Here is a 22,379-nt window from a genome sequence, read left to right as displayed (position 1 = left end):
TACATCCTGAAATATACATAGAAAGAGGAGGAAGGTGAGTGAGCCCAGGGGCCTTTGTCTTTAGAAGCTGGCCTCTTCCTTTCTCAAAATAAAAAGTTTGATTCTTTAAAAGTAGAGTCACTGCATTAACCCTTCATGCTGTTGGGTTCATTACACCTCCCTCCCACTTCTGTATTTTTTCTTAGTCTGCCATGGTGCTTTTTTTTTTTTGCGGTACACGGGCCTCTCACTGCTGTGGCCTCTCTCGTTGCGGAGCACAGGCTCCGGACGCGCAGGCTCAGCGGCCATGGCTCACGGGCTCAGCCGCTCCGCGGGATGTGGGATCTTCCCGGACCGGGGCACGAACCCGTGTCCCCTGCATCGACAGGCAGACTCTCAACCACTGCGCCACCAGGGAAGCCCAACTTCTGTATTTTTTAATTGCATAGTTGCTTCTGGATATTTATGCAGGTAGATTTATCAATAGGTATTTGATCGCTTTTTAAATTTTTTGTAACTTTTGCACAAGGGGGATGATTTTTAATGAGTAGGATTGCTGCTTAAAGAGTCTTTAGAGAGTCAGGTTGGAAGCATTCACGAATAAGCTTGGAAACGTGTGGGGTGACAGCAAGTTCTCTTACCCTGGTCGTTGACTCTGCTCTTTGGTGTCACTGGGTTTCTTTCCTCTCGGCCCGAAGGAGCCGGCAGGGGTCTCCACATCGTTCCGGTTTTTACAGCTGTGCTTTCCCCTCCCAGCCTCTCTGCCAGCACGCTGTCCATGTCGTCCGGGAGCAGCCTGGGCTCGCTGGCCTCCAGCCGGGGGTCTCTGAACACGTCCAGCAGAGGGTCCCTCAACTCCCTCAGCTCCAGCGAGCTCTACTACACCAGTCAGGGCGACCAGCTGGACCCGGATTATCAGTATAAACTGGACTTCCTCCTGCAGGAGAAAGGTGGCTACATTCCTTCCGGACCCATCACCACCATCCACGAACACGAAGTGGCCAAGTCCCCCAGCCAGCCTGGCCGGAGCGGTCCCTGTGTGGCAGCGGCCGCGGCCCCGGGCCGCGCCCCCGCCCTGCCCGAGGCCCCCACGTCCGTGGCGTCCCTGTCCTCCCGGTCCTCCCTTTCCTCCCTGTCCCCACCGGGCTCTCCCTTGGTCTCAGAAGGCACGTTCCCCCTGTCTCCCCACGACGTCGTCCCTCTCCATCACTTCTCTGCTGACCTTGAGGACTGTGAATTGAGCAGCCACTTTGCAGACATTGGCCTCGGAGACGATCAGCCGTTGCTGGACTCTGACCCGGGAGGAGCGCCCCCGTCTCTCTCAGAGGATAAGGACCTCACCGAACGCACCAGGGCGCTGCCGCATGAAGGGCCTGCAGGTAAACGGAGACCCTTGCTCTCGCGCATCCCTCTTGACCATTTCACGGAGAGTGACTGGAGATTACTTTTCCCACGGAAACAAAGGGTATATATGTCCCCCTTCTCTTTCTGCTGCTCTTTTTTCATTTTGGCTTCATTTGGGAAAGAATGTTTATTAATAAACCTATACATTTTTTCTTGATCAAACGCAAATCCCCTTCCGTATTTCATAGATTTAATCATCGAGCATCCACTCTGTTGTGTAGAACCCCATTGTGTATGGCATCTGCCCGGGAACACATTTTGTGAACGTACTTCGTGCTTGCAAATAGGTTCTGGTTCTGAAATAGCAAGAAAAGGAAGAGGACCTTCTTTTCAAACTTGGCCTAAAACAGATGAAAACCAAGGCAATTAGCATACCAGCTAATTAGTATCAAGGTTCAATGTTTAGGTTGCTGTGGGAATTCTATATAAATAACGATGAGTTTTGTTTCATGCCGGACTCTCCCTCTCTGCGGAAAGTTAATGCGGGGAGAAAGCCGGTTCCCATGCGTGGTGTCACCCTGCCCTCTTGTGGCCACGGTACTAGTTGCAGCCCAAGAAAGCGCAGTGGCCTGAGTCCTTACTGCTGCATCTGTGCTCACAGAGACCCAAACAGAGGGAGAATTTAATACTTTTAATTGTTTACCGTTGCAAGGCAGAAGGTTTTACTATACTAGATGTGGCTGTAAGGAGAACGGGATGGTACCTTGTTTGGCAGATGATCGCAGTTGGGCTCCGAGGAGCCAGCCCCAAACCAAATGAGAAACAAAGGCCAGTGCTGGTCCCAGGAGGCCTGCTCAGAGCCACACAGGCCCCTGCGCGTCCACAGTGCAGGAGAAGACAGGCTCTTTAGAAGGATTTTCCTGCTGTTTCCGTAAGCATATTTATTTTGTACTTTTGGTCCTAGAATTCTAGGTATTAATTGATTGGCCATTTCAGATGTTTAGAGAGGTGGAGGGATCCATCTCGTTTGTGTGGTTTCGAATACTGAGGACTGAGCCACCGTCTGCCAGTGGCCTGGGGCAGAGGCAGCGCAGGAGATGCTGTGTGGTTTGCGTGCTGCCCGCCTGGCAGGTGCCAACAAGTGATGTGTTGTTGGAATAATAACCGCAAAGAAAATAGCACAGGAGCGCTGCTTACCTAACGGCTCCAGCAAAGCAGAAACCTGCCTTGGGGCCTCGCGCGTGGCCCGATGCGTGCTGCCCCTGAAGCCAGTCCGGACTGCCCTCGCATCGCAGGGGCCCCGTAGGCCGGCCGTGCTCCGGCGAGCACGTCACCCGGTCTCTCGGGCTTGTTGTTCCTCCTCTGCAGAGCGGGCACGAGGCAGTATCTACCTTGTGGGGTGCTGGAAGGGTTAGCGCTCTCATAATGCCTCTGAAGCACCCAGCCGTGCCTGGTTCTCGGCACTCAGCTCATAGTAATTAATGTTAACTGTATGACACTTAGGAATGCAAAAACTCTGCTAAATCCAGTTCCTGTCACAAACCACCGACATTCACGAAAGGAGGACAGAGCAAGGGAGAAAGAAGGAAGAAAGTGGAGTGGTTTTATGCCACTCTTCTGTGCTTTGGACCTGAGGGATCTTACAGTTCTTGAGCATTTCAAAGCTGTTTTTGCTCTTCATGTACTTGGAGTGTTCTCTAGTGACCACCTGTCCACATTCAGTCAGTTTGGAGGGGCCAGTAAATGAGGCTGCATGCTGGTGAAGCACGAGATGAGGGAGAGAACCTCCCGGGGTCTGCCCCGCTTGGCCGTCCTGAGGCACCGACGTCCCTGCGCTTCCCGCAGCGTCCGACGCCTCGCTCCCTACCCTTGATCTGCTCCCGTGTCTGTCTGAGGGGTCTGTGCCTGCAGAATGGTATCTCCAGAGTGTCTATGAAACAACGTTTAACTTTTTAAATGCACGTTAGTTAGAAAACTGCTGTTAAAAAGTCACACTAGGGGAAAATATATCCAAGAGCTTTGTTTGCAAGTAATATTCAGTTTCACATGTGAAAACAACCGAAAGCATATATTTGACCCTAAAGACTAATTCTCTCCAGGTCAGGTCAGCGACACTCGGTCCATGGGGGGGATGTCTGACCTTGGCATGGGGGCAGGTGGCTTATGATAGTGACGCTGGTCACCTGTCAGTGCTCTAGACTCTTGTTCAGCTAAAGTTGAGTTCCTTTTATATACATTTGACTGTCCAGGACCAGTCCCTGCTGGATGGCAGAAATCAAGTTGGAATAACTCCGAAGTCCTTCCGCAGTCAGTCTCTGTCATTGTCAAAGTCAATTTCAGGCTGCTGTGGTTATTCCTGGGGGTAATCAATAAATCATGTCATCACCTTCACCCCTCACAAAGAGGGGTGGGCGGAGAGAAGGCACTTCATCATGGGGGGCGGCCAGGGGGGAAGCATTCCCAGTGCCAGAAATAAAAGGGAAAATGCAGCCATCAGTCCTGTAATCTGAAGCCTTAAAATTTAAACATCTTAACAAGATGTAAAGTCATGACTCAGAAGGGGGACGAAATGCATACCAGTACTGATCCCGATCACCTGCCTGAGGATGAAAGAACGCCATGGGCTTGCAGCTTATTACACAGGAACACAGCTTTAAACGAGGCTCCCTGCTCTCTGCAGGTTGCCGGGGTATGAATATGAGTCAGAGATCAAAAGTTAAGTGGTGGTTGGTGAAGATTCAGTAGCACAAAGTTTTTTTTTTTTTTTTTTTTTTTTTGTGGTATGTGGGCCTCTCACTGCCGTGGCCTCTCCCGCTTGCGGAGCACAGGCTCTGGACGCGCAGGCCCAGTGGCCATGGCTCACGGGCCCAGCCGCTCCGCGGCATGTGGGATCCTCCCAGACCGGGGCATGAACCCGTGTCCCCTGCATCGGCAGGCGGACTCTCAACCACCGCGCCACCAGGGAAGCCCCAGCACAAAGTTTTTAGTGGTATTAGCCAGTGAGGAATTCTGTAAGTCAAAGACTCTCTCTTTAATTTCTATTAGAGCAGCAGCTCAGGAGAGGGAGGCTGGAGAGAAGGGGCGAGCAAAAGAGGAGGAAACCTTTCTCTCCATTGAGCGCTAGAAGCTCTCTTATAGAAACGTCTCCAGTACTTGAGGGAGGCAGACAGCTTCTTACCCGCGACTGTGCTCTCTGCAGTGAGTACCGAGAAGGGGGAGGCAAGGGGCCCTGGAGAAAGTGTGCAATTGATCCCTTCCCTTAAAATATCCAGGACAGAGGAACAGCCGATTCTTTCTCAAATAACTGGCATCCCAGGAACCTTATAAGTCGCAGTGCCTGGCCTCCTTCACTTCTGTTGATTTGAATAGTAGCATCCTTGATTCTCAGGTCGAAAGTTCGTTTTGGATTTCTCAGAACCAAACCATGTGTGCATTTTGTACTTAACTTTTTCTAATTAGTGCTGTCACTCTCCCCTCCCTAGATGTGGAAAAATCATTACCAAAAAGAAGAGGAATCCACTTGCTTGGGGAGAAAACCACTTGCGTGTCGGCTGCGGTCTCGGATGAGTCCGTGGCCGGGGACAGCGGGGTCTACGAAGCTTTCGTGAAACAGTAAGGACCCAGCACGGTGCCCTCTCCGCGCAGCCGGGCGCGGGGTGACAGACCGCGAGCGCACTGCCCTTATTCCACTCTGTGCAGGGGAAAGGGCTGTAGGCATTAAAGAAGTGGCAGGCTGAAAATTCTAGGGATATCAGAACATCCCATCAGCAGGGAAATGAGGACCAGGCCGATATGCTCAAAGGCAGCCGAGCCTCTTAGAGACGTAAACTCGTTTTTAATGAGAGCGTTGCAGGGCTTGCCCAGTGCCTGTTTGGCGCGTCGTGAAGCGTTTCGTGTATGCAGATTTCAGAAAGCCTGGTGTATCTGGGGTGCCATACACCCCGGGGAGGCTCTGGAAGCCCAGGCACCAGAAAGTCATTCCCCTCAAGGCCCAGACGCAGACTCCTCTTGACAAGGTGAAGCAAGACTTTTACAAGTGAGCTTGCACTGGGGTCAGGCCCACTGGCTAGTAGAGGAGTGCTGCTTTTTGTTTTGTTTTGTTTTGTTTTTAGCGATGCCGTGTGGCTCGCACAGTCTTAGTCCCCTGCCCAGGAATGGAACCCGTGCCGCCTGCTTTGGGAGTGCAGAGTCTTAACCACCGGACCCCTAGTGAAGTCCTGAGGAATTCTGTTAGCTCAGGTTTCCATTCAGAATCAGTAAGTGGCAGACAGCAGCCATAGCTCTGCATGTTTCCGTTCACGAATGTTCACCTGCACCTGCTGTTTCCCTGCCCCCAGGCCCAGTGAAGTCGAAGATGTCCTGTACAGTGAGGAGGACGTCGCCGTCACGGAGACGGCCCAGGTGCAGATCGGACTCAGGTGCGGATGTGCGCGGGAAGGGGCGCGTCTCGCCTCCGTGCGGTGACAAGTGGCCCATACTCTTCCTTATCTCATCAGCTTCTCTTTTGACAGATATGATGCAAAAAGGTCAAGTTTCATGGTGATTGTAGCACAACTCCGAAATCTTCATGCCTTCCTGATACCTCACACTTCAAAAGTGTAAGTAAAATCAGTGGAGGACAAATCAAAGAACTTAAGATTGTCCATATGAGAATTTTCCATCATAACGTAGCAACTCATCCAAGTGAAGATGTGGGAAAGACATAGCAGGGCTGACTGTGTCTTAATCGGCACTAGATAAAGGCGAAGAGGGGGTGATATGGGCCGATCCCCTCCTTTGGTTTTATGAACCATGCAGGGAGGAGGGAGGGCATATGGGGGAGTGGCTTGATCACCCCAGAGAGCCCGCTTGCCAGCACTGAGGTTAGGGATACCTGTCAGTAGTATTCAGGGAGGACCGGCTGGTGATACCATTCGTGACTTCCCCCTCCTGATAAGTGTGCTGAGATCTCGGAGCACACCGTGGACAGCCTTTTAATCTTCGAGTGGCCTGTCAGGGAAAGGACAGATCCGCCAGGGATCGAATGTGTGAACAGGGAGAGCCAACCCGCAAGTCCAGGCAAAACTACAGAATCCCCCAAGAACACGAACTTGCATGAAGCCCCTGATGTCGGGATGGGGCTGCCGGCAAACGTCCCGCCTCTGCCAGAGCAGGGCGCATGCAGGAAGTCACAGGTGGCCTCCAGAGTGCGATGCCAGGCCTCTGCTCCCGGCTGCCCTGCGGTCGCTTGTCTGCCTGGCCTGATCCTTCCTGAGCGCATGGCATCGTGTTCTTAAACCCGTAACGAAAGCCTTGGCCTAAATATTGACACTGCTCAAGACGACAACTAGCATGAAATATCCTCAGAGTCGTTCTTTCTTTCTCCTAACGTCAAACCTTTTTTTGTGATTATTGATGACGACAAGCAGAATTGATGCGTCAGCGGGTTGGCGGCGGCCACAGGGTCTCTGTGAGTGACCCCCAACCCCCTCCCCAGCAGCAGAATGAGAGGAAAAGCACCCCAACTTTCCTTCCCCTATGCCTTTGGTTCCTAACCCTGTAAAATCTCACTTTCTTCACTCGGAACCATTTGAGGATGGTGTAAGTGGTTAGGCCACCGGGACAAGGTGAACTGAGTCTGGAGAAACAGAACATCCTGTCCCTCCCGCCTGCCTCTCTAAAATACCTCCCTTTGTTGCTTTTCCATGAAGGCAGGGAAAGAAGATTTCTTCTGCTGCATCTCCAGCCTTAACGACTGTGGCCCAGGGTCCACTAGGTTTTTAATGCTGAATCTCCATAATCAATGTTGATACAAAATACGGAAATAATATGGCCTTCCTCAGTTCTTCATGTGAATTTACAGTTTTTATAATTGGAGAAAGATGCTCTTTAGAATATGAATTAGAAAGCCTGGAAATGGGGGAGTGGGGAGGCATTTAATGGGTGTTCTCTTTCTCGTATTTAAAAGAAGATACCTCATGCTGTTTCCAGGAATTGTCAATCCTCGTGTAATGCGTGCTCAGAAAACTCACTTTTAAAGTAGTATTACTACCAAATGTAAAATAGATAGCTAGTGGGAAGCAGCCCCATAACACAGGGAGATCAGCTTGGTGCTTTGTGACCACCTAGAGGGGTGGGATAGGGAGGGTGGGAGGGAGACGCAAGAGGGAGGGGATATGGGGACATATGTATACGTATAGCTGATTCACTTTGTTATAAAGCAGAAACTAACACACCATTGTAAAGCAATTATACTCCAATAAAGATGTTAAAAAAGAGAGTAAAAAAATAAATAAATAAAATAAAGTAGTATTAGAAGTTATTGTTTATCTCTGACTCTTCCTCAAAATATGACAAAGCATAAAACGGTTTGTCATATCTGAGACTTCTGAGATGCTAGGCAGTGCTTTTTTTGAACTTTTAAAATTCATCTGTTTTAAATTTTCTTAACAATGTGCTACTAGCGTTTCTTTTCCTCTAGTAGGATAATGTGTTCCATTCCTGGGGAATGACCATCAGCAGTTCTTGTTTAATATGCAGGATGAGTGTTCTTTGGGACAAAGTCACCCGTGTCTACTTGGTGTGTTCCTGCTTTCCCAGGTTCAGGTGGCAGTCACTGTGGAATGGTCAGGACACGGGCAGGTGGGATGTAAATCCGTCTGCCCCGTGGTCTTCGTTCCTCTCACTTCCCTACCACGTGCCTTTGCTGCAGCCCCGGGGCGGGCGGCAGGCTCTCGTCCTTGCATGATCGGAGCACCGGCGGGTTAAGAACAGAGCCTCCGTGCCCCTGAGCATGACGACCATGGTGGCAGCAGAGCTTTGGGTTGAGATGAAGTCTGTGTCCCTGTGTTTCTCTCCCAGGCAGATACTTTCAAACACCAGCTGTGAATCCAATATAATTGAACCAGTGAAATCCATTTCATCCTTGTTCTTTGCAGATACTTTAGAGTTGCTCTGCTTCCTTCCTCAACTGATGTCAGCTGTCTGTTTCGAACGAAAGTCCATCCAGCCGCGGAGTCCCTGTTATTCGGTGATGTGTTCAGAGTGGCCATCTCCCAGACAGCCCTGCAGCAGAAGACGCTGAGGGTGGATCTGTGCTCTGTCAGTAAACACCAAAGGGAAGAGTGCCTGGTAGGACTTTTCATCATCTCCATCATCAGATAACACTATCGGATATTCTGAGAATAATTTTCTAGTTGTTGTTTTGCCAGCCTCGATACTTCTACCGATCTGCCCAATGCCTCAGACACACCCAACAGTGGCTTCATTTTTTATCTGAAGTAGTGATTTCTGGTTTCCATTCTCTTATTCCAGACCTTCCAAATTTGCTTAGAAATTATGATTCTCTGTAAAATCTACTTTTTATTTCTAACCTTTAGATAAAGAAGAACTTTGGCCTCTGTTATGACCATCACTGTGGAGTATGATTATTATTCCCAGTACGAGTCTGGTGCTGGGTGTTTTGTATACATTATCTCATTTAATCCTCTTGACAATCCTATGAAAAGGGTATGATGACCCCTATTTTCAGATGAAGAACTGCTTAGAGAAGTAATGCATCCAGGGTCACACAGCTCATCAATGATGGATAGATATCAAAGGGACATCCCACACCTAACTGACTGCTACAGATTTAAGCAGGACACTGAGTATAGTTCCTTCATTCAGCTCGTTCTCCCAGCCACGGTGTTAGAGCTTCTAGGAAGTCTTAAGTGTTACTGTTTAGAGCAATAGGATATTTAAATACTAATGCAGAAGACTTCACACATAACTAATAGCAAGTTTAACGCATCATTGCGCACAGTGACCAGAGCAGCATTACATAAGGTGTTCAAACAGGTGTCTAGAGGTGCGCCCAGGTGTTCAAGAAACACTGCAGTCTCCAGTTGAAACCCGTGTAGTCCTAGGGTCAACCGTAATCCCAATCTAAAATCCAGCCCTGGGGTTCTTTTGTGGTCCACTTATACACAGATTTTTTTTTTTTTTTCACTAAATTCACACTATAGTACTACATGATCCGTGGTTGGTTGAATCTGGGGATGTGGAACCTGACACGTGGAGGGCCAACTGTAAAGGCAGACATGGATTTTCGACTGCAGGATCGGGGGTGTTGTTGGCGTCCCTAACCCCACACTGTTCAAGGATCAGCTATATTTCTTATTTAGTCACACCGGAAAATATAAGACATTGCCCAGTTTTTAAAAAAATCCACCAGTGCTATATATCATGAGTATTGCTTTTTTTTTTTTTAACTTGTCCAGTAATCTTAATTATATCAGAGGGAGCAAATATGAATTGAAACATTTTATTTTCTCTTGTTTTTTCTTTTTTTCCTTTCATTTCACATAGGCGGGAACTCAGATCAGCCTGGCAGATTTACCCTTTTCCAATGAGATTTTCACTCTGTGGTATAACTTGCTTCCTTCAAAGCAAATGCCGTGCAAAAAGAACGAAGATGAAACTGAGGATTCAGTATTTCAACCAAGCCAGCCACTAGTCGATTCTATAGATTTGGTGAGTCAGAGTTGGAGAAACACCTCTCATTAAGGCCTTTAGATCCGCAGCCCATCTGAAATTAGTCTTTGTGCAAGGTTTGAGGTAGGGGTCAAGATTGTTGTTTACCCATATGATAGCCAGTTGACCCAGGATTGTTTGTTGAAAATACTTCCTTTCCTAGCTGCACTGCAGTGTCACTTTTGTCATAAGTCAGATATCCTCTATGTGTATAGTCTGTTCCTGAACTTTCTATTCTGTTCCATTGACTTAGCCATCTGTCTCTGTAGACAGTACAGTCATCTATCTCTGTAGACAGTACTATGCTTTTTCAAAGTGAAGGCTTTCAATAATTCATCATTTGGAATGGTTTTTCTGAGGCTGTTTACAGGTAATTGCTATCAGATTAAGGAAGTTTCCTTCTCTTTCCAGTTTGCTAAGAGCTTTATTATGCATGGATATTGAATTTTATCAAGCATTTTTACTGTATCTCTTAAGAAGATTACGTGGTTATCTTCTTAAGATTATTCTGTTAATGTAGTGGATTATACATTGATTGACTTTTGAATGTTAAATTGCCCTTGGATTCCTGGAATAAAACAGACTTCACTGTGGTGTATTTTATATGAATTTTTATACATATTCAATCATAGAGAATATTGAGATTTGCATGTGTTCCGTTTTAGTAAAAGTTCCATGTGCTCTTGAAAAGTGTGTATTTTCTGCAGGTTAATTTTACTTTTCAAATCTTCTGCATTTACTGATTTTTCAATTTGCTTATTTTATCAATTATTAAGAGGTATAATAAAATCTCCAATTTGTGATTATAAATGTCTCTTTCTCCTTTTAGTTCTATTAATCTTTGCTTTATGTATTTTGTATCCAGGCTATTAGGTGAATATAACTTTAGCATTATGTTGTATCTTTCTGTTCAACTGGCGTTTTTATCATTATAAATTATCCCTCTTTATCTCTAATAACACTTTTGTCTGGTATCAGTAAGGCTGTATCAGTTCTTTTTTGGCTAGCATTTGCATGGTTCACCTTTTATCATTCTTTTACTTTCAACCTTTCTGAGTTCTTATATTTAAAGTGTTTCACCTGTAAGCAGTACATAGTTGGTTTTGATTTCTTATCCAGTTTTCTAAATCTTCATCTTTTAATTGAAATATTTCATTTATTTACACTTAATGCTATTAGTGATATATTTGGCTTTGAACCTGTCATCTTACTCTTTGTTTTCTTTTAGTCCTATCTCTGTTTCTTTTTTTCCTTCTTTCGGATTAATCAAGTATTTTTAAATTTTGGTTTTTCCTTCTCTTAGACCATTAGTATTACAGTCTTTTCTTTTTTGCTGTTACCCTGATGATTACATCATGCATCCTTGACTTAGAAACTGTGTTAAATTAATGCTTTTGCTTTTTTTCAGACAGTGCAAAGATTTTTTTTAATTGAAATATATTTTAATTAATGTATTTTTAATTGACATATATACATTAATATGTATAAAATTGATAACTAATAAGAACCTGTATAAAACAATAAATAAAATAAAATTCAAAAATTCCAAATTAAAAAAAAAGCAGCTGTTGGATTGCCTAAGGTAAAACTCATGGATGTATAATATTCTCTCCTGTAAGATTACTTACAAGAGAAATAGTGCTAGGGAAAATAGGTAGATGCAATGAAAAACAAATTAGGACTCAAAGTGAAATGTGTAAAAATTTAAACAGCCTGATATTTTAAAATTTCTATATAATAAGAAGGCTTCATTGATGTGTGTGTGTGTTTAACAAGCAACACTGCCCAGTTGGTCCAACAGTGTGGAAGAATTGACACTGATACGCCATCAAACAAACACCTTTCTCAAGACATTTTCATTTGCTCCATCCCAAAAAAAAAAAAAAAAGAAAAGAAGAGAAATACATTATTTTTTTTTTGATATGCAAAGATTTTTAAAGACTTAACTCCATGATTCCCTTTCCTCCTTGTGTGCAATTATTGGTCATATATTTTAGTTACATTTATTCTAAATCCCACAAGACATTGTTATTATTGTTTTATTGACAATCAGTGTTTATTTAGATTTTCCTATATCTTTACCCTTTCTGGTGTATTCTTTTCCTTTCTGCATTATTGTGCTTCCAGTTTGGGTCATTTTCCTTATGCCTGGAGAATTTTCTTTAGTATTTCTTTTAGTACAGGTCTATCGGCATCTTTGTTTTGATTTCATTTGTGAAGGACTTTTTTTCCTGCATATTCAGAATTATAAGTGAACAATTATTTCTCTGAACACATTAAAAATAACATGTCACCTGGTTTCCACTGATTCTGTTCAGCTGATGGAGGAGTCTAATTGTTGATCCTTAAACGGTATTACATCTTTTTTCTTTCACTGTTTGTAAAATTTCCTCTTTTTCTTTGATTTTCAGCAATTTCACTCTGATGTGCTAATGTGTTTTTCTTTGTGTTTATCCTAGGGAAATTCTCCATTGTTTCATCAGTTTTCTTGAACATATTAATTATGAAGTTTTTAATTCCTTTTCTAAATAACTGTAGTATATGGATCACCTATGGGTCTGCTTCTTTTGCTTCTTATTTCTCTTGGCTTTCAGTCATTGGGCCCTGTTTCCAGTGGAATGCTGGATATTATGTATGGATTGTAGAGGATCTGGCTGATAGCTTCCTCCAGAGAGGATTTAATATTCTCCTGGAAGGCAGATTACAATATGGGCAGATCACCTGGATCACTTGAGGGACCTGAATTCCAATTTTTCTCTCCCTAGGACCATGAGGCAACTGAGGTATCTGCTTACTGTTTAGCCTCCTAGCAGCTGGTTTTGCTTTCTCAGCTTCTTGCTCTGCACGTATGTAGCTTAGGAAGGGCAAATGTCCCAAAAGGAATATGGTGCAGAACATTGGGCTCACTTCACAGTTCATTTTCTCTGGCCCTTTGAATGCTGGCTACCTTGTCGCCAACTCAGTTTTCATCTCTGCATCCTCCCATCACTGTCACAGCCCTGGGCAGCCACAGTCTGTCAGCCTGTGTGCCTCACCGCTGGAACTGAGACATGCCCCCCAGGGGAGCAGAGTGGCAGTGATGGTCCCTTCACCTCCTTGCGTTTTCCTTTGCCCTGGGATCTTGGTCCTTGAGTGCTAATTGCCTTTGTTGCTCTCCATTGCTTTAAAACAGCTGGAATTTTTTGTTTGTTTGTATTTTGCTTTTTATTTTACTTTATTCAGTCTTCATATTTATTCTCAGCAGGAGAATTGGGTCTCATACCTCTTCTTTTTCACAACTAGAAGCATAAGTCCCCATCCGATAAGTTTTTCAGTCATTTCTTGAAGTATATGGTGTTCATTGCCCTGTGTTTTACCTTCTCCAGGATGCAGTGTCAGCCTTACTTGCAAGAACATCAGCTGAGCTGTTGGCTGTGGAACAAGAATTAGCACAAGAAGAAGAAGAACCAGAGCAGGAGGAAGAGCAAAGGGGTCCAGATGGAGATTGGTAAAACAGCGATTTCCTTTTGCTACCGGCATCGCAAAGAGGATGTGTTTAGATTCTCAGAAGAAACTTTCAGGGAAACCTTTATAGGTTTAGATCTTATTCTGGAATTAATGGAAAGTAGCGCAGCTTCAGGGGGCTGCCCCTAGGGAAAGTCTTTCCTTGGTCATTAGAGACTTGAAAGGGGTAGTGGCGAGTTTGCGGACAAGCACGTGAGCGAGATTCTTTGTTCTTGCTTCAGTAATCTTCACACTATTTCTTGGGCTTTTTTTTGGTTTTAAGTCTAAACTACCTATTTTGAAGGGTATGGTAGTTTATTTCAGAGTCATAGATAAATTTAAAAACTGACTCTTTTTCTGCAAATGACCAGAAGTACCATTTAGGCTCTGGGAAGTCAAAGCAGATATTTAGAAAATAGCTTCTGAAGAGCTCTTTTTCTGCTTGTGGCCACTTTCACCTTCTTTTTCTGTTTCCTTCTCATTTTCCATACCTCATTGTTTTTAAAAAAGAAAAAAAGGTTATTATAGCGTTTGTCTAGATTCACATACGTATAAAGAACTATTGTTCCAGGTTTGCACTGTTTTCTCTAAAACAAATTTTAGTGAATGCATGTTTTTTTAGTATATATGTAAAGTCATTTGGATTAATTTTGTATATATTGTTGCTTATTCTGTTATGTTTGAACTACTGTTGACACATATATGCGTATACATATATAGCATCATTTGTTTTTATGTGTGTATATATAAAACTTCTTACAAACTTAGAGTGACAAGATATAAATAACAAAATTGTGGACATTTGGAAGGAACAGCTTACTATAGTGATGTGAAAAGCAGATATACTTTGTTCTTATCAAAAGTCCTTTATAGCGAATAAAGTTCAGAGCACCGAAAAAGAAAAGTAAATATGAGAGTGACTATGGGGTTCATCATATCTTGAAATACTGAGCCTTCCTTGCATATGTAAAATACGCAACTTGTTTCACCCACATTTCAAAAAATGCACTTAGAACGTAATCTAAAAGAATTGATAACTTACAGTCCTCATTGCTGATCTCCCCGTGTTCATTTCATGACCAGGTGTTTAACAACTAGTCTGTTCCAGTCTGTCAGTATATCACCAGTCACAATTAAAGCTTGACTTTTCATTATCAGTGGAAAAAAATGTTCCTATTATGAGAATATGAAACTCAACAAAGAGTGAGATATTCTTACCCATCCTGGTACTCTTGCTTTCCTGTCAGTACAGTTTATACAGAATATAAACCGTATTTGTATTCTGGAGCCTCACTTCTGGTGCCACCCAAGCCCAGGCCATGGCTTTTGTTAAAGACGAGATCATAGACCATTCAGAGTCTTCTGTTAGTTCAGTAGTAAGACTCCTCTACCCAGGGGTCCACCTCTGCTAGACCATGAGCACAGTTGATAAAGGATATTTTTACTCACTCTTAGCAGAGAGTCACTGCATTCTGCTGTTTGAATAATTTTACAATAAATGAACAACTGATACCAAATTATATTATAGCGAGTGTCCGTATTTTCAAACCGTGGGTTACACTTTATATGTGATTTTTTAGCGTATTTCTATTTAATATTTAGGAATTAGGTCAAATTTCATGAATTTAACTTTTCAGTACGAAATTATGATGATTTTGCTTCAGATTGCTGAAGGGTAAGGTGATAACTTTATTTCTCATGAGCATTTCAGTAAAAGTTCCAGCCAGAGAACTGGCTTGAATCGTAATGTGTGAATCCGTTCATCGCCCAGATAACGGGTTAACATGCCCAGGTTGCACCGATCACAGAGCACACCTGCTTGACCCTGAACGGTATTGTGTGTTGTTTCACCCATAGGTTAACCATGCAGAGAGAGGCCTCTGATGAAATTGTGGCTGAGGAAGGGGCTGAAGTGAAATTGGCAGAGGGCAGTTGCTGTGCAGACGACGTAAGCTCACGCCCGAGTGTGCCTGAGATGCATGAGGACACAAGTAAGACAGAAAACAACTGTGCCAACGACCTCGGGAGTCAGCCACCTGCAGGAGTGCCTGCCCTGGTGAGTGTTCTCAGCTGTCCCCTCCTGAAACTGGTCTCCTAGAGGCACCACGCAGACCAAGTCTGTCTCTTCAGCTATAACTCCATGTCAGGATTTTGTGCCAAAGCTGATCAGGATGGGCGTTTGTGGGAGTAGACCGTAAGAAACATTGTAAATGCCTTAACCTTTTCTAATGGACCCCAAATATTCATTCTCCGATTAAGTTTCATATAAGAAGATAAATAGTGGCGTTTAGGGCTTCCCTGGTGGCGCAGTGGTTGAGAGTCCGCCTGCTGGTGCAGGGGACACGGGTTCGTTCCCCGGTCTGGGAAGCTCCCACGTGCCGCCATGGGCCCGTGGCTGCTGAGCCTGCGTGTCCGGAGCCTGTGCTCCGCAACGGGAGAGGCCACAGCAGTGAGAGGCCCGCGTACCGCAAAAAAAAAAAAAAAAAAAATAGTGGCGTTTATCTCTCTGTAAATGTTCTGTGAATATTTACTGAAAGCATTTTCAGAATTTCCTGAATAACACCAGGATGCCTACTTAATTGTATTGTTTCATAAATGTTATAAGTTTATTTCAATTTCAAACATGAGGTAAACGTGTAAAGCTCATTTTGGTTAGATGGGGCTCTGATTGAAACCAGTTCGGGAAGGTGGCAAATGACTCGGTTTAGGCACAGATGCTATGTTACTAAGCAGGTAACTTTGCTGGTTAGTGACAGACATGTTGAGACTGCCACCCCCAAAGGGGGAAACTTATTATCTAGGTTTGAGGATGCTGGCAAACTTGGGAGTTTAGAAAATAACAGTTATTTATTTCTAAGAAAAATAATGTTATACCCTGACTGAAGACTTCATGTGTGTGTGTGTGTATATATATATATATATATATATATATATATATATATATATACATACATACACACACATATACATACATACAGTCGGCCTTCTGTATCCGCGGTTTCTGCCTCCACGGATTCAACCAACCGCGGATCTGATTCAACCAACCGCTGATAGTAAACAGTACACGATTGGCTGAATGCGAGAATGTGGAGCCCCAGATACAGAGGGCCAGTTGTGGGACTTGAGCACCCACAGAGTTTGGTGTCCGGAACCAATCTCCCATGGATACCGAGGTATGGCTGTATATATAATTGCATGTTCTGTGTAAACCTGAGGTTTAACTAGTGTATTTTCATTTTCTTATATTTAGTTACTTTTATTGTTTACTCTGAAAAAAACTAATCAGAAAGTTGAATAACGTTTAATGATGAATTCTCAAATAAGGTTCTTTATAGAAGCACATTTACCCTCTGTAAATCTAAAGCTTCCTTTCTTTAGGTCTAATCTGTTAGCAGTGGTGCTGCCACTTATAGGTAACCCTGTTGGACAGTTATTATCCTACCCTACCTGAGGGTAACTTCCTAAGAGCTAAGTAGAAAAACACCTTCCCATCAGCAGAAAGACAAAGCCTGTCTCACAGAAGTGGCCCTGGTGCTAGATGAGTCTCTTGTAAGGTTAGGTATTTCTTTCATACTTAGAAAGGAGCAAGAAACGTCTCTCCCCTCCTGACAAATTACTGACTTCTAGGTTGATAAAGAGACAAATACCGACGAGGCGGGCAGTGCCGGTGTGGCGGTCCGCCCCAAAGACCGCAGCGGCCTGAGCGCCCGGCAGCGCCCCTTCGTGCGGAGCAGCGTGATCGTGCGCTCGCAGACCTTCTCCCCCGGCGAGCGGAGCCAGTACGTTTGCAGGGTAAGGCGTCTGCGGGGCGGGCATGTGCAGGGTGAGGCGCGCAGTGCTCTTAGGGGGCTGCCGCCTCTCCCCGCCCCCTGCCAGGGAGTGGCCCGTTAGTGACAATAGACAGTGCCAGGGGATCTTCAAACTCGACTACAGAGTCTAATGGCTAGAAATGCCATAAAATATACATAAAATATCACACTCTTAATCATTCTTTTTAGTTTGGGTGGTGGAATTTTTTTCTTTCCTCAAATTTAATGTCTCTTTGCTTCTAATGCCATTTATTTGGCAAATAAGTGACATTAAGGACCAGGCTGCTAAGTCTGTCTGGACCTCAGTGTGTATTTAGAAACTTAAAGTGACTCAAGATTTATGATGTCTTGTATATTTCTGCTGGGTATCATGCATGCCTCAAACCATGTTAGTCGGGCTCCCCTGGTGGTGCAGTAGTTGGGAGTCCGCCAGCCGATGCAGGGGACACGGGTTTGTGCCCCGGTCCGGGAAGATCCCACATGCCGCTGAGCGGCTGGGCCCGTGAGCCATGGCCGCTGAGCCTGCGTGTCTGGAGCCTGTGCTCCGCAACGGGAGAGGCCACAACAGTGAGAGGCCCGCGTACAGCAAAAAAAAAAAAAAAACATGTTAGTGCTGCTGAGTCAAAGATTGTGAGTTGGGTTTTAGGACAAAAGTCGCCTTTACTAATGCCTCCAGACATTGAATCAGATTCCTGGTTCTGTGGAGAATATTATGTGATTTGCATCAGTTTACCAAATTCTAGTTCCATAAAATACTTTATGATTTATAGTAATTTAGATTTAACATTATAAAGTGGGTTAGAAAATACTTTCAGAATTCTAAACTTATTCATTCAGTTCACCATTTTTATTAAGCACCTGCTATTTATTAAGCACGTTGCCGGATCCCTGGGATTCGTCCATGAACCAAGGACCCAGAGCCCTGTCCTTGCGGGGCTTATGTTCTTGTGAGTTGAGCCAAACACTAAACATGATGAGTAAACTGTGAAGTCTCTTGGGCAGGGACCAGTGCTATGGAAAACAGTAGAGCAAGTTAAGAAAGGATGGAAATGTTGAGGATGAGGGTCGCAAATTTAAGTAGGTTCAGAGTAGGCTTCACTGAGAAGGTGACGTTTCAGCAAAGGCCTGAAGCAGGTGAGGGAGTGAGTGTGGGCTGCCTGGGCTGGGCGTGTTCCCAGTTGTACATGCTGTGACTCCACTCTGACCTTGAGCTCTGTGCATTACACAAACCTTTCTTTTCAAGAATGGATAGTGCATATTAGCTAGAAATACAAGGGATAATTTTATTTCAAAATGTATATAATTTTCCTAACAAATGACTTATGATAACTGTAACCAAAAGGCAATTATTTAAAGAAAATCAAGTTATTTAAGAAAAGCAAGAAAACAGGGAAAATTTTGTTTGGGGAGGATTTTCTTAAAGAAATAAACTACCTTCTTTCTGTGATAACGTTCTCAATTCCAAGCTTCCTCTAGCACATTGGTAAGCACTGATTTCCTTTTCTTTTCTTTCTTTTTTTTTTTTTTATCCTTTGTTGCCAGTTAAATCGAAGTGACAGTGACAGTTCAACCCTGGCTAAAAAATCACTATTTGTGAGAAACTCCACTGAACGGCGAAGTTTGAGAGTCAAAAGGGTATGTATTCCCTCAGCGGCATCCCGCTGTCCTGGACCCACCCAGCGTCTTGCATATCAGAACATGAGCACCGGGACTGCTGGGTGTCCTTGCTCCATGCTCTTGGGAGCTGGGATGAAGCCACTGGGATTACGGAGACACAGCTGTTGTGTCAGTTACGGAGAAGGATGTGCTGGGGAGCGTTCATTCATCACCGGTGTGGAACCTCTGATAATGAAGGGTAAATCCACTTTGCAGCGTGGATGGAGCCGGGCCTGCCGAGTCGGGGGGAACATCTCTGCTGCCGGCTGCCTGGTCTCCACACCACGGCCAGCTCTCGAGCAGCTGTGGGGAGAGTGTAACACCCGGTGCCTTTTGTGAGGGGCAGACGTTCTGGAAAAGGAGGACACGGTTTTAGCAGCTTGCTTAAAAACAGATATTTTTAGAAGATTAAGATTAATGTAGATGGAAAAGCTCAAGCCAGGTTTTCCTGGAAGCCAGAGGTCTCTGGATGAGCTCGAAAGGGACGAATTTTAGATAAATTAAAAGGTTGGACTGTTCACAAATTCCTGTTTATTTACCAACAGCTGAACTGGTAATGGAAAGTTACTTGTTTACTAATAATTTGTTTCGTGCTAATTTCCGAAGCTGCTTTATTTCGGCTTAAAGCATGGTGTTCAGTAAAAATGCAGCGCTGTGCGTACTAAGCTCTGCAGTGACGGGCAGGACCTCCCTGCCTGGAGGGGGTCTTCCGAGGGCACACGGGCGACTCCGGGTGCAGATGGAAGGGCGGAGTGAGCTCGCCTGGTCGGGAGAATCAAAAACGCTGCGTGGGGAAGGTGTCTGGCCTTGACACCCATATAAAATTTCTAAAGAAAGTGGTAGCTTTGTTTCAGGGATGGAGATGGATACTGGGTGCTGTTGGATGGATACTTGGTGGCCTGACATGGCACAGGGGCAGGGAAGCACATTCAGGGGATGAGGAAGGACCCAGCTCGGCCAGGCTTGGGCCCCGTGGGTGGGAGTAGAGATTGGAGGGTAAGTTGAGTCACTCTGGTTTAGTGCCGCTGTGGGCAAAGTACTGGATGTGTGACTGGGCAACATGTAACTTCCTGGTTTAACTTCCTAGTTACTTGACAGTCATAAGCACCTTTCTTTTTTCTAAAGGTAAATATGCAAGCATTTCTTTAACCTCAGCATTTTCAGGACCTTTTGAAACATAGATCTTTCAGATTACCAAACTTTGTGCTTTAAAAGCACCTAAATTTCCATCATCTTGAATGAAAATTCTTCTCAACTCTTTTCTAAGTCCCCTGCATTTTTAAAAGCACATACTTTTAGAGGATGGTAGCACTCTTCAGAGAACTTTTAACCAGCAGTGTTTATGAATTGAGTGGAGCTGAAAAACAGTCGGGTTACTGATAAACTTAGTTTAATCCTGAAACACTGTTTAGGAGATCACTGTTAATACCTTTTAAAGTGGGCAGATAGAGTTTGGTAGAAGTGAAGGGGGAAGTGTATTCTGATTTAGGAGTTATAGCATGAGAACCATGTAGAGGTGAAAAGAACAAAAGCATCTCCGGAGATCAGTGGAAGGCTCCCTGGCTGGGAAGGCGGCAGCCCAGCCAGCGAGGCATGAGGTTGGGGGGACCCATCGCCACATCTCTCCCCAGTTCAGTGACACCACACTGACAGCCTGAGAGCAGTCATGGCGGGGAGCATTGACACCAAGGAAATGGGCAGAATCTTACAAACCAGCGAGCCCACTGTTACACACTTAACCAGCAGGCCGTGCCCACGGGAGCCTTTAGAAAGCCTCCATGTACCTGACAGCTGGGAAGGATTTCTGATCTTGAAAACATGAGTAGTACAGTCGAAGAGAGTGTGTGTCTAGATGATTCTTCTGTGTAATAAGTTTGTTAGAGCAGAGGTTGAACAAAGGGAAAGCTACTAATAAGAACATTAGAGAGTCTTGGAGCAGGATATGCTGGGCAAGGAGAAAGAGGAATCCGAGGAGACAATGAAAGCTATTCAGACCTGGGCTGCGGCTCTGAAATGAGAAGAGGGACAGACAGGCCTCTCCTTTCTGTCTGTCATGAGCACCACCATTGTTCCAGACCTTCCAGCTGGAATACCTGTCAGGTCTGAGTCCGTCTGTCTTGTATCAAATAGTACCCGTCTTTATTAGTAATCTCTTATTTTCCATTCCCACTGCCAACAGTCCAGGCAAGAAATGCCCTCCTTGTTTCCCTCTGCTCAGGGAGTCCTGCCCAGCCTCGTTTGAAGGCCTTTCCTCAAGCGAGTCTGACCCAGCCCTGAGTGATCTCCCCTGACTTCCTGGGACACAGAAGCCGCTGCCAGCAGACATGCATGCATACATATTCAGTAATTATTTCTTGATAAGTGGATAAGCTTGGCCCCAGAGAGAGCACAGTGGTTCAGGGGTGAAAGTACTGAATAGATATTAAGCGACGGGAAACCAAGGAAGGAGTCAAAACCCTAGCTCCCCTGAGCAGCTGTGTCCTGGCCAGTGCGTGCAGAAATGATAAGAGAGAGGTGTGAGCTGCGGGGACGCAGGTGCGTGGCCTGAAATGGAGCAGATGTGAGTTTCTCATAATGTATTTGTCGTTCACAGAGGCCGGCTTCGTGCAGTAGATTGGTCCGGCTAAGCTAGGCTCTACCACGGTGCCAACTTCAAAACTCTCTGCGGTTTAAAACAATAAAGGCTCGTTTGCTGCTTACCTGCGTGCTCAGTACAGGTGGGCCGGGGGCTCTGCTTGTCCTCCTTCAGGACCAAGCCCCCCGGCCTCTCCCCTCTAGGCCTTTGCTGCCCCTGTAACAGGGGTCAGGAGGTGCCACATCACTGCCACTCACCCCTCATCGGCCAAAGCAGGAAGCAGGGATAGTGCCCTCCTGTTAGGTGACCACCGACGTAATGAGGGTGTCGTGTTGTTTCCAACCCTCCAGACGGTGTGCCAGCCGGTGCTCAGAAGGGCAGCACCCGAATGCCCCGTGAGAACCTCTCTGGACCTGGAGCTGGACCTGCAGGCCTCGCTGACCCGGCAGAGCCGCCTGAACGACGAGCTGCAGGCTCTGCGGGGCCTGAGGCAGAAGCTCGAGGACCTGAAAGCCCAGGGCGAGACGGACCTTCCGCCGGGTGTGCTGGAGGATGAGAGGTTCCAGAAGCTTCTGCGACAGGCCGAGAAGCAGGTACAGAGCCCGGTGCTGCCGTGAGCTCCGGGGCGCTTATGTGGAGCTCACGTTGCCTAAAGCCCGCCGGGTAGAAGGTACTCAGCCTACACCTCAGTCTTGCTCGAGTCTTCAAGTCTTTTTTCTAGAACTTAGAACACATTTGTTCCCACTGTGTTTCCTCCTGCCTGGTGGCAGCCCTTGCATGCAATGATAGTGAAGAAAGAGCCCACAAAGCAAGGTGCGTTTGTACCATTTTGAGAATAATCTGATTCCCCTGAGTACAGATTTTTTTCATCTTTATTTTTGCCAACTCTGTATGTCTAGATAGATTATTGGAGTTATGTGCCTTTTTTTCTCGTCCCTGAAGTTTGTGCTCACCCGCTCTGTGAAAGAGAAACTGTTTCCAATTGTGCGCCTCTCATTCCGGCCACAGAAGTTGGTGAGAGCCATTGGCTTCTCTCCTGC

At 45.3% G+C, this 22,379-nt stretch overlaps 1 protein-coding gene across 1 annotated transcript in view; it reads left to right on the top strand.

Moving 5' to 3' along the window:
• WWC2 (WW and C2 domain containing 2) overlaps positions 1-22,379 on the top strand; it is a 171,084-nt gene that overhangs the window by 133,519 nt on the left and 15,186 nt on the right. Inside the window, exons 11-21 of the mRNA XM_065899867.1 lie at positions 736-1,358; positions 4,806-4,935; positions 5,661-5,741; positions 5,835-5,921; positions 8,241-8,433; positions 9,652-9,816; positions 13,182-13,303; positions 15,157-15,355; positions 16,927-17,091; positions 18,651-18,743; positions 21,690-21,932. Of these exons, the coding sequence (XP_065755939.1) occupies positions 736-1,358; positions 4,806-4,935; positions 5,661-5,741; positions 5,835-5,921; positions 8,241-8,433; positions 9,652-9,816; positions 13,182-13,303; positions 15,157-15,355; positions 16,927-17,091; positions 18,651-18,743; positions 21,690-21,932 (2,101 nt within the window). The remainder of the gene's footprint in view (positions 1-735; positions 1,359-4,805; positions 4,936-5,660; positions 5,742-5,834; positions 5,922-8,240; positions 8,434-9,651; positions 9,817-13,181; positions 13,304-15,156; positions 15,356-16,926; positions 17,092-18,650; positions 18,744-21,689; positions 21,933-22,379) is intronic.

The sequence above is a fragment of the Phocoena phocoena genome, chromosome 21 (genome assembly GCF_963924675.1).
Source record: "Phocoena phocoena chromosome 21, mPhoPho1.1, whole genome shotgun sequence".
NCBI lineage: Eukaryota > Metazoa > Chordata > Mammalia > Artiodactyla > Phocoenidae > Phocoena > Phocoena phocoena.
Note: the sequence above shows the minus strand (reverse complement) of the source record. Positions and strands in the feature narration are given on the sequence as shown.